Here is a 16260-nt window from a genome sequence, read left to right on the forward strand (position 1 = left end):
GTACTCATGTTTAAGGATTTGAAGTGAATAGTAATTGGAGAGATTTAGATTTTTGAAAGAAAAATATTTTTAATCAAAATTAATTTTTTGGAATAAAATTAATTCGAATAAAAAATATTTGGACGTTACAGAGTGTGTATAGGATCTGATACGGAAAAATGGTATCAACCGCTCTGATGCCAATTGTTAGGTCCAGATATGATTGTAGAAGGGGGGGGGTTGAATACAATCAGTACCAAATCGTCGCGGAAGTTAATCTGATTGAATATGATTTGTTAATCAGATTATAATTAGTTAATATAACAATGTTTGAAGTCGTTATATAATTAAAATGGTTCAGTTTTAATGTCCACTAAAGTTCGTAGAATAAATTCGACAGGGTATATTCTAGATTTAGTGATTAAAACAACCGGGTTATCAAAGCACAGAAAACTGTGGATATAACGATCAAGCAAGTTACGAACAACTTGAAAGCTTTACAAAATGCTTTGATTACAAAGTGAATGAACACTAAAAATGAAGGATGCAATGCCATATTTATAGGCAAAGCATTTGTACTTGTAAGACAATTGAAAGATAAGACAATTGCAAGTAGAAAAGACAATCTAGCAAGGGCAAGACAATTACAATTGCCTAGCAAGCCAAAAGCATGGCAGAAAGACAATTTTAAGGCTAGCAAGACAATACAGAGCTCGGTCAGACAATTTCCATTCGGTCAGACAATCAAGGATTGTCTTGCTGATCTTCATTCGGTCAGACAATCTTTGATTGTCTGGGAAGTCACAGAATGTCTTGCAGACAATTTATCTCGGTCAGACAATGCCTAATTGTCTTGGCAGATTGCATTCGGTCAGACAATATAAGATTGTCTTGGCAGAGCATTCTCGGGCAGACAATCTTGATTGTCTTGCTGAGAACCATTCGGTCAGACAATCTTAGATTGTCTTGGAAGCCACAGCCATTGTCTTCCAGACAATCATTCGGTCAGACAATCTTGATTGTCTTGACAGCTGAAATATTCGGTAAGACAATTTTTGATTGTCTTGCTGAGCTTGAGTGGATGATTGATTGTAATTTGTAGATTATATTTAAATAGAAAATTATCCACTTAATTAATTTAATCATATAAATTCATAAATTAAATTAATTCGAGATTGAATTAATTTAACAAATAAATTACATAATTAATTTAATTATTTGAGAAGTGAAATAATAATCTATTAAATATTAAATCACCCATTCTTCAGTAGAATTGCTTCCCGTCTTCTTTAAACATTAATAACTCCGTCTTGATCAGTCGAACGAACGAACCACCAACTCTGCTTGACTTCAAATATTCAATTTGAATAACTGATACACAGATGCACTGTCTGGTTCATCTGTATCTAGTTAACTCAAATATTCTTTGTCAAATAAACATTAAGAATTTGATTTGTTCGTCGAGTCTTCGTCTTGTAAGTACTTCTTCATTAACTGGAATCTTCTAATAAAATAAAGTATAGAAACTTTATGTCTTCTGAAATCCTGGACGTGCCACAAAAGATTATTTGTGCACTGAGGCTTGAACATATTAATGAACTTCTTTCAGTGGTGTGCAGCAGCATCCTGGAATTTATCTGACATATAATTCCCATAAATCATTTGACGTTCTTCGTACGGATTCCGTTGACTTGCTATTTACTGAGCTTTCTTATCTGAATTGAGTTGTACCTCTTTAAATACAAATAGGCTGAACATATGCCTTTCAATAACACAGCTCAACAATCCAATCGAAATAAAATACACTGACTCTCGATAATATAATCACATAATAATTATTTAGAATTTTTCAATATAATATATGAAACTCATTTTTGAAGAAACAATTATATACCAAAAAAAAACACAATAACCCGGAGTTTAAATATAACATTTTGATTTAATTAAACTGGAATAAAATATTAAATCTTATTCCCTTCCTTGAAGAAATCACTTTTATAAAAATAAGTAGATTTAAAAAAAAATCCGGATCACTACAGGGTGCATATATCAGCACCCTTATAAAATCATTTTAGTCATTCGACATGGCTATCTTAAATGACACCCTAAAAGAAATCCACACTACTTCTAAGAATAAGTTTAGTATGCTCAGTTTGGGAATCAATTCAAGAATAAGAGATATCACGATATATCATATTAAAGTTATTTGAAATTAACTTATTCATCAATACACATCAGCAAAACAGTCCATGATGACGATTTTTTTAATGATAATTTTAAAATATAAGAAAATATCTAAAATAAACCATGAATGTAATGTTATTTATATTAATTAAGTTTAGAATTTGATATTAAGTTTCTAAAAGGTCAAAGTTTAGTGATAAAAATATCCATTTTCCCAGAAAGTTAAACAAAATACTTGACAGAATGATTAGATTTTAACGTTAAGGATAAGAAAACGAAAGTATGAAGTTCAGTGATAGGTTTCTAAACATCTGGATAGTTGAGTGATAAAAAAAATTCATTTCCCGAAATCAAAATATATATAAACATTCAAACTGGATCCTAAATAAGAAACACGACAAATATTTGTTCAACCCTAGTAGAGATGAACACATATTATATTTTTATACTAATGATTTATGATAATGCAAAATTGTTAGTCCACTTATATTTTTAATAATTAACTAAGTATAAAAAAAATTATTTAAGAATATAATATATTATCATACCCGTATATAAAATAGCACTTTTTCCAATCAATTTAAAAAATTGAAATAACATGCTTGTATAAATTATTTTTATAAACTCAAAAACTCAAAGTATTAGTTAATTAAATATTACATTATCCGATCCATTCAACAACAATAAATAATGAATCAAGATAATTATACTTAAAGATTTTTGTTAGAAATATGTTAAGTTTGATGATAAGTCAAAACACTTAGTGTATGTTTTTAACATGTATTCAAATTGCAGATGATCAACGGATGACATAAAAATTGTAGTATCAGTTGATCAAACAGCCCATTAACGAATAATGTGGCACTGTAACAAAACTAACAACTTTCAATTTAGCAATTGATAGGATTTAGTTAATCAATTGATATTTTAATTGTTCTATCAACGAATGTATAACTTGGATGACAAAATTGTAAATATTTAAATCATGAATTTTGTACAAGTAAGTGAAGATTAGTGGCTAATAAAAGCATCAACGACTCCATCAACTGCTATTCAACTCATCAACGACTGATCACAGAATGTACTGTCAATTGATAATTCAAGAAATCATCAATGGCTACTAAATTAGTATATCAACAACTAATTTAGTTAGTACTTTTCAATTGACAGTAACAAGTCAAAGAAAAAGACAGCAGTCACATGGGTTGAATAGATAATTGTTGTAACAGTTTTAAAAGCTAAGCTATAAAAAGGCTTAGTCATATATTCAAGACCTTAAAACCTACCAATTCTAGCAAAAAAATAAGAAAATATCCAATCATGTTTCTTGTCATAGAGGACACATATTTCCATAAAATATGGATCCAAATAATGGAGTAGGAGGCTGCTCAAATAGTCTAGTATGGAAAATAGCTAGTCTGCTTTAATATATATACACATTGTAATTTTCATTTTAATGTATTCATTACAGTAGCACTAATTAAAGAGCAACTAAGAATAGATTAGCGAAAAATACTTTGTAAGGTTAACAAGAAACACTTTGTAAGGTTAACTCTTCAATTTTCTTGTAAGCAGCTAAGTAAATTTTTACTTAGGAGGTTCTTCAATATAAAAATCCTCAAGGTAACAAGGACAATCTACCTAAAATTTTGAAAGTCTCTCGTTCATTATTTCTATTTACATATTTTATTGCACTTGTGTTTGAATACATATCTTAGTTCGAAAAGGTGATAAACTTAGTAAAGTGTATTCAACCCCCTTCTACAATTTAATCTCATTGTTTGAATTGTTAAATAAAAATTGGTATCAGAGCAGACCTCTAATATACAAGAAGTAAAGATCTCAAACAAACAACAATGAGAAGAAATGATGAATGTTTCAAGAGTCCAATGTTTGAGAAGGAACATTATTTTCACTAGAAAGTTAAGATGAGGATGCATCTACTGTCACTTAATACAAGTTATATAAATTGTATTGAGAAAGGTCCACATGTTCCTGTCAAGATAAACACTCGGTCAGACTTAATGATAATGAGTCCGAGAATGAAGAAGTGCCCAAGAACAAAACTTAATTCAGAGAAGAAGATGGAAAAGAGGTGCACAAGAATAAGAAGGCCATGAGCATATTATATAATGGCATTGATGCTGATATGTTTGGAAATGTTATCAATTACACCACTGTTATCCATTTAACTGATGTCTTATGATTGAGGATTGAGTATCCCATTTCTCGGGTAATGCTCTGAAAAACTTGATATTGGAATCTTCAGCATCATATTCTTTTCCGACCAAGGAAAAGTTATTGAGTAGTATGAAGAACCTATCATACACATCTGTGAGGCTTTCATCATCTTTAGCCCCAAACTGTTAATTAATATTCCTGAATCAAGAGAGTTCTTCTATTGTGTAGAATAATCTTGATTGATTCAGTACCTTGGCATGGGTTTCCAAAGTGTCCCGAATTTCCTTAGCTGCATATTTTACAAGCAATTACCTTGTTAGACATAACAGACGATTGTGTAAAATATTCTTTACTTTAGCATCCTTAAGTAGTTCATTCTTCACCTCTGGTGTCATCCCAGCCTTTGTTTTTCTTCCATGATGTTTAGGATCTCCATCTATTTGTGGAACAAGTTTCTTAAGAATATATGGTCCATCGTATATCGTGTCAAGATATTCAGGATATGATGTCTCCAGATACATTAGTAAATTAAAAATGGTTGAACTCCATCAGTCTGCTCTGATACCAATTATTGCCCAAATAACAATTGGTTGGACTCCATATATATATAAAGGGTTGAGTACAATTGTATATATTTTTCGACTTATTGTAAAACATTAAACACAAATATCAAACAAATTTTATTGATTTCTGATAATAAAAATTGTTAAAAAACTCTCTCAAGATAAATTGACGTTCTCATGTAAATCCTGACGATACTATAACATCATATCCTCATCAGTCCTTAATCAGATCCTAATTATTATTGAATCACACTATTTGTAACAAGGTCCCTAAATTCGATCACAACCCCTATATTTATGGTTCAATTTAGGGTTTTCTAAAATTAAACCTAGTTTGTGAAAATTTGGTGTCATATGAATGTCTCTAGGGATTCAAGTTTCAATTTGATCAGTAGAACTTTAAGTTTGGATATCACTAACACTTTTAAAATTGTTTTGATCCGTATGAATATCAAGAATCCTTGTTTTCTAGATTATAATGTCATTAGAATGTTTTTGATGGAGAAAGACTTGGATACAAAATGAAAAATTTAAAGTTACCAAAAAAATGAAATCTTTAATTCAAAGATCTAGAAAACAGAACTTCAATAGTTCATCGACTTAAAATTTTATTGTCTCTCTTTATATAAGATTGCAACACCACTTAAGTTCAAATTAAACTAACCCCACGTTGTCATATAAAATGACATTTTAATTTCTCAACATGTACTGACAAAGATAACAAAGACATCATAACTGACAGAGGCGAGCCAATAAATTGTCTCGTTCACTGGCTAAGAGTGAAGGGTTCGACCAACAACGATTTTAAATGATCCTTGGTCCAGTGTTGTGGTTTGCCATGTCCATCTCCGTACTGATAAAAGGTTTGAGTGGTTCGGGCAAGATTTGCATTGGCTGTGATAAATGGTTCACCGAAAGGATAGCTTCCTAGCAAATCTTTATTGAGAATCTTCCACGTCTCATGTACTAAATGTTCGACATAGTTTCTAGCCACTTCTTCACTTGATCCAGTGTCATTCATGTAACACTGGATCGCCTTCATATTATCTCCTCGTTCCATCTCATCCTGAAATTAATTTGATGTTACGTTCAAATCAAACCAGGAGTAGGGAATCATATATACTCAAGATAAAGCTAAAGTCATTATACGTACAGATGATGTTCCTAAATCGTTCGTAAGTCTCACAACAAGAGAAGGGCACCATATGATACTTGGAAGCTTGTCAATGTAATCCAATGCCTCCACAGTTATCTTCTCTGCAGTTAGGAAGTAAGCACAGAATAATGCCACCGGAGCCCCAATTGAAACTGGGGCATTTTGAATATATTCGTCGGTTTTGGGCTTGTATGCTGAGTTATACCACTTTTGCTTCTTTAAGAATAGCTTCACAGAAATACACCCACTGCACCACAGCAGTTGATCATTAATGTATTTATGTACAAATAAAAAAGTAAATGTATTCATTTTACAAGTACTTAAAAGCTAAACGTGATAAATGACTGACTTGTTTTCTCATATAAGGAATGATGTTAAAGTTTCGCTCTTTCAGTGTCCAGTATCCTATTTCATTGGTGGTGTTAAACATTGCAAGAAGAACAGTCTTTATGTTCTTTGGGAGCTTGTCAATTTCAGTAATATCCCATCTGCAAATTATATGTATGTTTAAGAATAGATTACTAGTTCTGTAGAAAGTCTATTTCTGAGCGTGTACGTTAAATACAAACCTGGTAACATAATCTGTAAAGAGCTCCAGCTCTTCTAAAGAGCCATATATGTCGTAAACATCATCAATGGTTGTTATCAAGCAAAGTATTTTGGTTCCCATGTCTCGGTAAGCACTGTATTGGGGATCCGGAGCCATTCCATTGCACCAGAAATAATGTTCTACTAACCTGTCCCTAGCAAATGCCATCTTGTCCAAACCCATGTCCATCCACCAACTGTATTGTTATTGAGTATATAGACACACAGACATGACATATGAGATATCGTACGTACCTCTGAGTCAATTTATATTGCATGGAAACATAATTTCAATACCTTGCTAGTTTGCTGACTTCTTTTTGATGAACTGATTGGATGATGTTGTAATCCAACTTGGCCAACTTCAGCAAATCCTGGTTCATATTATGTTCTTGCTCATACGTATCGATGTACCATCTAGCCTCAACCCTTGGTAATTTCCAGTGCACTGGCATATCTAAGGCATGGTTCACTTTTCCTGCCATTTCCGGGGAAACTTTCCCCTTTAAAGCACTATTTAAGTGTGTTGTTGAAAAGGCCTTGGCTTGATCGATGATATCTTCACCTTGGAAACCAAAGAAAGAGGCTTCATACAAGCTGAGCAAACCCTTCACATCCTCACACAGATTTGCCTTGAAGTTACGTGCCGTGCTATCTCTGAACTTCTGAAATACATCTGTCGACAAACATTGAGGTTAAGTAATAGTATCTATGATTTTTTCCATTAATGGATAGTTGAATATTATTCATATGTTTATAAGGTAATTAAAGCATGACGAACCTTGCTCCACCGTGTATCCATAATCCCGAAAAATCCTGAATTTTAGAGCTGTTGAGTAGAGATCATCACTCAACCATGCATCAGCGCTGTCATTATAAATAACATCAACAGCTTGCTTTAGATCTTCCTGAAATTGATACTTTAATCCACCTGCTTTACATATTTTGCTTCCTGAAAAATATATCACATTCAATCTTCACTCACACGAAACTGAATCAATCGCCAACAAATGCCTGCTTTCCAAACTTCGAATTCAGCCCACTAAAAAGAACTTTCAATTATTAAACAGACATCTAAAATATTCTTTAATTTGGAAAACATTTTAACAACATCATACAAATTACTCCCTCCGTCCCAGCAGGTTGTTTACGTTCATTGTTTGCAGTCATTTTAAGACTCTTATAAAATATAGTTACATAATCTTTTTTTTAATTTTTGAATAAAAATTTAAAGGCCAAACTTTTATTTAGAGGAAAACAAAATTAAATTTTTTTTATGAAACTATATTTTATAGAAGACTCAAAATACGTGCATGAAAATAACGTAAAAAACGCGCCGGGACAGAGGAAGTATTAGTTAAAACGAGAAAGTAACAGTACAGCATAATCACTGGATAGTGACTTGACGAAACCATAATCCCAGAAGCTTGGTGGATAGTTCGCATTTCTTCTGGATGGGGGCACCTTGATCTAAGTTAGTTGTTTTAGGGTTGGTCTTGTTCATAACACATTGAACTGGTTTAATAGAAAAAGTATCAGAAGGTGTGCTTCTAAAAGGAAGAGACATGCGTGGAGGTGCAGTAACGAGGAAGGTTGAAAACAAAGCTCGAAGAGCCATGATTAGGTAGCTAGCTAGCTAGGTTTTGTTATTAGAGAAAGAAATGCTCTTGTTTATATTGGAATGTGTTCTTTGTAGCTCAAAACCACATGCTATTTATAGTAGCGGGAAGGAAATTTGCTAAACAACATAAGAAACATTAATTTGTCATTGTTTGAAAAGAAAGAACTCCGCTGTACTGCGAATTTATTTATTTCTTTTTAAATCTGCAGCTAAATCATTAGTTGCTTTCCAAACTTCACCTTAAAAAATCTATTATTTTCAAATCAATAAGTTGATAGATATTAATAAATATATTAAAGTTTTAAATATTTTAACACTACTGACAATTAAACTATCATAATAGTTAACAATAATTTTGGGAATCGACAATAATTTGAGACAAATAGAGTTAAATAAAATATGAAGAAAATAAGCACAATTTTCGAAGTAATAAGAACTAATCGATTAAAGTAAATAATTAAAATTGATAATTAATGAACGGTGACGATACTTGTCATGCAAATCTGCAAGTAAATTGTTCCAGCATGGAGATGTATGATACAAAGTGTTGAACTGATAAATCAAAATAAATAATTGAAGTTGATAATGAACAATGACGACACTTGTTGCAGGCATGAGGATGTACGGGTTTACTAAAATATATGCAAGGGTGAATAGAAACTTTAAATCACTTAAAAAAAAGGATAAAATTGATTGACAAAAACGGTCGGTTACGACAAAAAATGGTCGGTTTTATGCCTATAACCGACCAATTAAGGTCATCGGTTAGATCTAATGATCGTGTTTACGGCATAAAACCGACCGTCCTGGTGGTCGGTTTTCTCGGCTGCAAAAACTCGCTACTCCGGATCCTACACTGTCATGGGGAGGCACGTGGACACACCTGCCACGTGGACGCAACTGCCACGTGTAAACGTATAACTGACCACCGTCGGTCGGTTATAATGTTTCATCAAATACGGTCAAAATTTTCGAAGGGCATTATAACTGACCGATCGTGGTCGGTTATAAAAGTTTGACGAGAAAAGTCAAATTTTTGGAGCTCAATAGAGCTGATCGAAGGTGATCTGTTATAATTAGGGCTGTCAAAAAAATCCGAAAAATCCGATATCCGTCCGAAATATCTGTATTCGTATTCGGAAAAAAACGGATATTATCCGTATCCGAAGTGAACCGGATATTATCCGTATTCGAATTCGAATGTTTAGGATACGGATACGGATATAGGCACATCCGCATCCGAAAATATCCGAATCCGAAATTAATTAATTAATTAATTAATTTAAATTAATTAATTAATATATATATTATATAGTTATAAAAAGTATTAAAATGTAGTATTTATTTAAGTGTTTACTGTAACATAGGAGTATACATATTTGACTAATTGACACCACGTGACCACGCACTCACCACTCACCAGTTAAGAAGTTCACCCTAAATCTAAAATCTAAATCCCTAATTCTTATTTCCCCGCCTGGCCGCCTCTTCAATTTTCTCTCACGCTGCATCTCTAATCTAAATCACAGTCTTCTCCGATTTTCTGAATCTTCGATACTTTCTCTGTAAAAAAAGGTACGATCTACAACCCTAATTCTAATTCCTTTATTTGAGCAGTTAAGATGAATATGGTATACAATTATACGAGGCTTTAACTTGCAGATCTACGAGGCTTTGATTTGCAACTGTGTCACTCTGCAAGTTCATTTGGTTATAGCATTATAGCATGAGGTCTTCAAATCAGTAGCCGCAAGATAGTTGATTAGTTGAACATGTTGTAGTTTGATTTTTCTTAATTTTTGGTAATGCTGAATTGCTGATGAAAGACTTACATGACATGGGTTATTTTTGCTGGTAAATTATCTTTGTACTGCTCCTGGTGCAAAAAACCGTTTCATTTATTTGCAGAATTTTATCATTTTTTACTTATTTTTTCTAGTATTTACAACTTTTATATAAAAAAAAAATCAATTTTTGAAAAATGATTTCGGATCCGGATATTATCCGTATCCGGATAATATCCGACGGATTCGGATACAAATATTAATTTTTCGGATATTTCCGGATACGGATACGGATTCGGATACGGCATCGGACTTCCGGATTCGGATTCGGATATAGCTGTATCCGTATCCTAAATATCCGTTTGACAGCCCTAGTTATAATAGTTTGACCAAAAGAAGGTCAATTTTTGGAACATATCAAAACCGGCCGATTTGGGTTCGCTTTAAATGTTGGTCGAGTTTAGAGCAATAAGATATTTCGTTTTGTAATATTTTGTTAAAATTTCTTGAGAATAATTTTTATAAATTGTCTTATAAATTTTTCTCACGATTTTTTTTTGAAATCGTCCTCATTTTCAACAATTTTTTCATCACAGAAAAATATTATGTAGAGAAATTAAAGGCCTCCTTTGATAAAATCTCATGACAAAATCTATTCCTCAAAATATTTATATGGATTTTTTAAGCTAAAAATCTAATCAAGAAAATTTTCTGGACAAATTTTAGTTATTTTATTTTTATTGGCTGTCTTTTATGATAAAAAATTATTCATATTTTGGGACAGTTGTCGTTCCAATATGAATTATGTAATTGATAGTTGCGTAAATTATGTTATAGCTAGATGATGCTTAATGATGCTATTACGTGGATAGCTCGTATAGCTTGGATTATTCAAAATATGATAATAATATTTTTTATATTAAAGGACTCAGATATTTTATTGTTAAGCAATTTTAAAAGAAAAGGGCTGTTTGTTTTGCTAGTTTTTTTTTTTTAACAATCAAGTTGTACCGGGTTTGTCTTGATTAAGTTTTAGTATTTTATTAAATTCTTCACTTTCATAAATAAATTAAAAAAAACGGTAAGAAAACTTTTAATTTGAAAAATATTTTCCTTTTCGAGACTAAACAAATACAAAAAAATAAAGAAGTCAAACAAGCACGAAGAAATCTTATTCTGTAGAATATTAATGATTGTTAGAGTAAACGCCTACAAATTTAGAAACCCATTTTTGAGGAAATGAAAGGAATCTAAGAAGACATTATAATGCGGGTGTTTGGCACGAGCTTATAAGTCCGGCTTCTGAAATTATAAGTTAGAAGCACTTATCACTTATAAGTCTAACTTGCTTCTAACTTATACTTCACTTTTTTACTTTAAGCAATAAGCAATTATTTTAAATTCACCCAAACGGCCCCAATATCTTGAAGAAAAAAGTTATAAAATAAGTAATACACGGAAAGTATTATAAAGCCGTTTTTGTAAATTTTAAAAAAAAGTGACTTCTTAATATCTTGAAGAAAAAAGTTATAAAATAAGTAATACACGGAAAGTATTATAAAGCCGTTTTTGTAAATTTTAAAAAAAAGTGACTTCTTATTTGAAGTTAAAAAAATGGATTAGAGGTGAGAAGTAAATAAATCTCTGACAGATAAGTTAGTATTATCAACTTTTTAAAAGTAGTTCTACGCATCTACACGCGGGCAAAAAATAAGTGGAAGCCGAGAAGTAAACAAACACGGGCTATATTTCAGTTGTAACTCATGATTGAAAAAATCGATTTTATTGAAAAATCAACGAAATGAGTTTGAATTCGAATTTTTGATAATATTTTACCCAAAATAAGTTTGTTCAGGAAAAATAAGTTTCAAAATAAGTTTCAAAATTCAACGAAATGAGTTTGAATTCAAAATAAGTTTCAAAATAAGTTTCAAAATTCGAATTGTCCGCACTTTCAAAATAAGTTTGTTCAGGAAAAAAGATTATTAAAAGCACTGACTAAAATTATTTTTATCCAAAACTCATACTCTCTCCGTCCTTTTTTAGTTGTCACATTTGGTTTTGTGCCGGTCAAAGTGACCCAACGTTTACTGAAATTTATTAATATTTTATCAATTAGAAAAATAAAAAAAATATGTCACCGGAAATAATTTTTAATCTATTTTAAGATGTAATTTTCAATTTTTTAAAATAATAAAAGAGTAATTTATAATTTTTAATAAAAAATTAGTCAATTTAACCAACAAAAATAGAAATATTACGCCTAAAATGAGACGGAGGCAGTATATGGGAAATATCTTATGCCATTGTTATAGAAATATTACGCCTAAAATGAGACGGAGGCAGTATATGGGAAATATCTTATGCCATTGTTGTGAAATGTCTGAATCGGGTGTCTCCTAGTATAATGAAAATAGAAATTTCTAATTACTTGTTCCGCAGAGAAATGACGACTACTTTGGGTGAGTTGTCCTTGTCCAGCAGCATTAGACTACCAATGACGACTCTCGTATCTGTGGTAGTTCTACTTAGAACACAAAGTTGGTACAAGGAAACACTTAGAACACAAAGTTGGTACAAGGAAACTAGTCTATTTTTGATACGATGTATTCAGTTTAATGAATGTATTAGTGTTTTTTCCCGCTATGCAGCTGTTTTTGACTGTTTCTTTACTCATTAACTTTATATGTATCATCAAAATTATTCCTTTTATAATATTACTCCCTCCGTCCCAATGAATTGTATACAGTTTCCTTTTTGGGACGTCCCACCAATTATATATATACCAAAAATAGTAAATTTTTATAATATAAAACATCATTACACCAACTACTTTCTTCCACTATCTCCATTCTATAATAATATAAACACTATTACACCCACTACTTTCCACCACTATCTCAAATCTATTATTAAATATAAATGGGTCCCACCACTATACCCACTTTTCACCTAACTTTACTCATTTCTTACATTATTTCTTGGTCTCCGTGTCCCAACCATTTGTATACAAATGGCCGGGACGGAGGGAGTATTAGTAAGAAGTTAATTTAAAATAAATTATGAGTTTTGACGGTTTTGATTCAAGATACTACGTGAAGTCCACGATAAGGGAAGTTTGGAAAATCATATCTTTTATTTTTAAGATTCAATCATGAATCAATTTAAGATTTAGTGGGTGTTTGTTTGCAACTTAAAAGCCCGGCTTATGGGTTTATAAGTTAGAAGCACTTATTCATACCGTTTGTGTAAAAAGTCAAGAAGTACTTATAAAAAGCTACGAATGCTAGTTTTTGTTTCACGGCTTCTATTTATTTCCCAAACACTTTAATCACTTATAAGTCTTAATTTGCTTCTAACTTCTGCTCCACTTTTTTATTTTAAGCAAAAAACACTTATTTTTAGTTCACCCAAACGGTCCCTTAGTCTCTCCATACTACTCTTTATATGCTTTTTTTTCCGTTCAGCAGTCACTTTAATACTACTATAAAATATAATTTTATAATTTGTCTTAAAACCCTTTTTTTTGAATAAAAGTTTAAATATAAAAAATTTATTCAGAAAAAGAAAACTTTAAAAATCATAAAATTATATTTTAGAAAAATTTTAAAACTATGTTTGAGAAAAAAATGATAAAAATATAATCAAATCACTTATAAAATTGTAATACTTAATAAAATTTAATTTTCCCTCCATCTTATATTATGTGTCTTGTTTTGACTAATGAAAAGTCAAGTTGACTAAATTTTAACCACAAATTACACATACTATTAAATTTATAAAGATAAAAAAAATATTTTATTAGAAAGTATATATAATCCCCTTCAATATCCATTTTTCAAAATTTTAAAATAATTTATAAATTTTTTTTAATTAATGATCAAAATTTGGTCAAATTGACCCCTTAATAATCAAAACATGACACATAATATGAGATGGATGGAGTATGACTCAACTATCCTTACCTTATTAAATAAGCTTAAATATAAACATCAATGGTGGACACTGGTTTTTCTTACAAAATCCTTAATACTCGGAATGCTCAGAGCGTTCCGCGTGTTAGGAATTTTGTAAGAGAAACTTCGAAATCAACTGTTCGTATATATGCAAACAACCATACATACGTCGTAAGTATACCAGAAATCATGACGAACACCAAAAGTCTGTCGTAAGTAATCCAGACTTACGACGACATTCATTAATTAGTCCGTCATAAGCAACTCAGAAAAAAATTGCAGCACCGTCTGCACCTTTCCACAGACACTACTTTAATCATACTTCATTTTTAAATACTAACTTATCCATTACATAAATATATTTTTATCTAAACATAAACTAGATAAGATTAGAGCAAAAATAAAATCAATTAAAAGCTTAAATTACAAATTTTGAAAAATTGACCGAAAATGAATTTTAATTTGATTAAATTAGAAATCTGCCCCTAGTACTAAAACGCTTCAATTTTTTCACACAAACACATCATATTTGACTGAGTGAAAATATAAATGCTTTCAAATTGACAAACATGCCAAAATTCCGAGAAAACATAGTTCATCTAGTTAAAAATAGACGAAAATTCATTTAAATTATATTACATTAGAGATTTCCTTAACAATAACAATGTCATGCATTTTTTTATACGGACACATCGAATTGGACTTCATTAAGATATACAAACCTTCAAATTCACTAAAAATTAGTATAGAAAAAACTTAATTTCAAGTATCTTAAAAAAGCCAAAATTTCTTTTTAATGTGAGCCAATTTTTTTTTTAATGTGATTAAATTGTAAATTCGATTAGAATGATAAGATTATAATTCTTTTTGTACAATTGCATTACATTGGATTTTATTAATATGTGCAAATATTCAAATATGTTAAAATTTCAGATTTATGGAAAAACATATTACAAAGTTGCTTAATGTAGTCTAAAATCTACTTTAATTCAACCGAATTAGAAATTTGCCTATTATGACAAGTTCATGCATTTTTTTATGCAAACACAACACATTAAACTTCACTAAAAATAATAAGAATAAGTTCTTTTTGACAAATGTACATTACATTGTTGTTCACTAAGATGTAAAAACATTTAAATTAGCTTATTTTTTATTCACTTTCCACTTCAGTTCTATCATAACCATCTTAATCATCTTCTACTTCACTTTCCGCTTCATCTTCATCTTCATCTTCATCACTTTCATCTTCATTTTGTTGTCCCGGTTCTTCTTCCATTTCGTATTGTGACAAGTCAATAAATAACGACCTTGATTAAAAGTCTATCGGCATGGTATTTGATACTTCTTCTTGAAGGGGTTCCATGTTAGCAATATTAGCTTTGCCACTCAATACTCGAGGTCTATATTTGATGATTGTGTGAATATTACTATCCAGATTTTTCACACTACGAGCATAGTACACTTGAGTGGCTTGACTTGCTAGAATGTAAACATCATTTCCTTTTAATTTTGAGGTCAAATCAATTAGGAGCACTCCATTTTTGTCTTTTTTTACACCCATAATATGATCATACCAGTGACATTTGAATAAAATCACTTGATTTCCACCACAGTATGTTACTTTTAAACCTCTTTCAAAGTCCAATAGTAATTGTTCTCACTATCCCCATAACAACTGCCCTTGAAAAGTATCCCCGAGCTTGATCTTCCGAGGTTGAATGAGTATCCATTAACCTTGCATCTTTTATAAGGAAATCACATAAGAAGTCGGGCCTTGAAATAAATGTTGTAATTGTTCGTTATTTGGTACCTGAAATGAAAAAGTCTTGTCAAACACACATAAGAAATATTATTAAAAGATCATATAAGCTATTGGGCCTCTAATACCTTATTTTTCAACCACGTGACAAAATTATCCTTTAACAATTTATCCATATCTATATCACTCAACAATGGTGCACTATGACTTCGAATATAATCTTCAAACAGTCTGAAAAGCGATCATTACATGTTAGTGAGAAATATTTAATTATTCTAGTTATAATTAAAAAGGCTCAAATTCTTATGTAATATAAGGTGCCACTTCATGCATATTAGTGAGGATGTAATGTGCTGCAACGCGCAAGGATTCCATATCTAAATGATAACCTTTATAAGCTCTCAAAAGCTGTACCGGATATGTGAAGGCTAATAGTTTTCCTGGATTGCGTGAACGGTCATCAACCATATCCATCCCTAACATGTT

General features: G+C 31.1%; 1 protein-coding gene and 1 long non-coding RNA gene across 2 annotated transcripts; one reads left to right on the forward strand and one right to left on the reverse strand.

The window, feature by feature from the left end:
• Window positions 1-5673: 5673 nt before the first annotated feature.
• On the reverse strand, window positions 5674-8269 carry LOC108198214 (beta-bisabolene synthase-like). The gene is made up of 7 exons (XM_064083731.1): window positions 8116-8269; window positions 7433-7603; window positions 6949-7327; window positions 6633-6848; window positions 6384-6551; window positions 6061-6310; window positions 5674-5973 (listed from the first exon to the last, which is right to left on the reverse strand). The coding sequence occupies exons 1-7, from the start codon at window positions 8267-8269 to the stop codon at window positions 5674-5676; spliced, it is 1638 nt and encodes a 545-aa protein (XP_063939801.1).
• Window positions 8270-9661: 1392 nt separating this feature from the next.
• LOC108198021 (uncharacterized) lies at window positions 9662-10131 on the forward strand. Its single transcript, XR_001802113.2, has 2 exons — window positions 9662-9847; window positions 9935-10131. It is a non-coding gene; the product is annotated as an uncharacterized LOC108198021 (long non-coding RNA).
• Window positions 10132-16260: the final 6129 nt, after the last annotated feature.

This window comes from Daucus carota, chromosome 8 (assembly GCF_001625215.2).
Source record: "Daucus carota subsp. sativus chromosome 8, DH1 v3.0, whole genome shotgun sequence".
NCBI classification, from domain to species: domain Eukaryota; kingdom Viridiplantae; phylum Streptophyta; class Magnoliopsida; order Apiales; family Apiaceae; genus Daucus; species Daucus carota.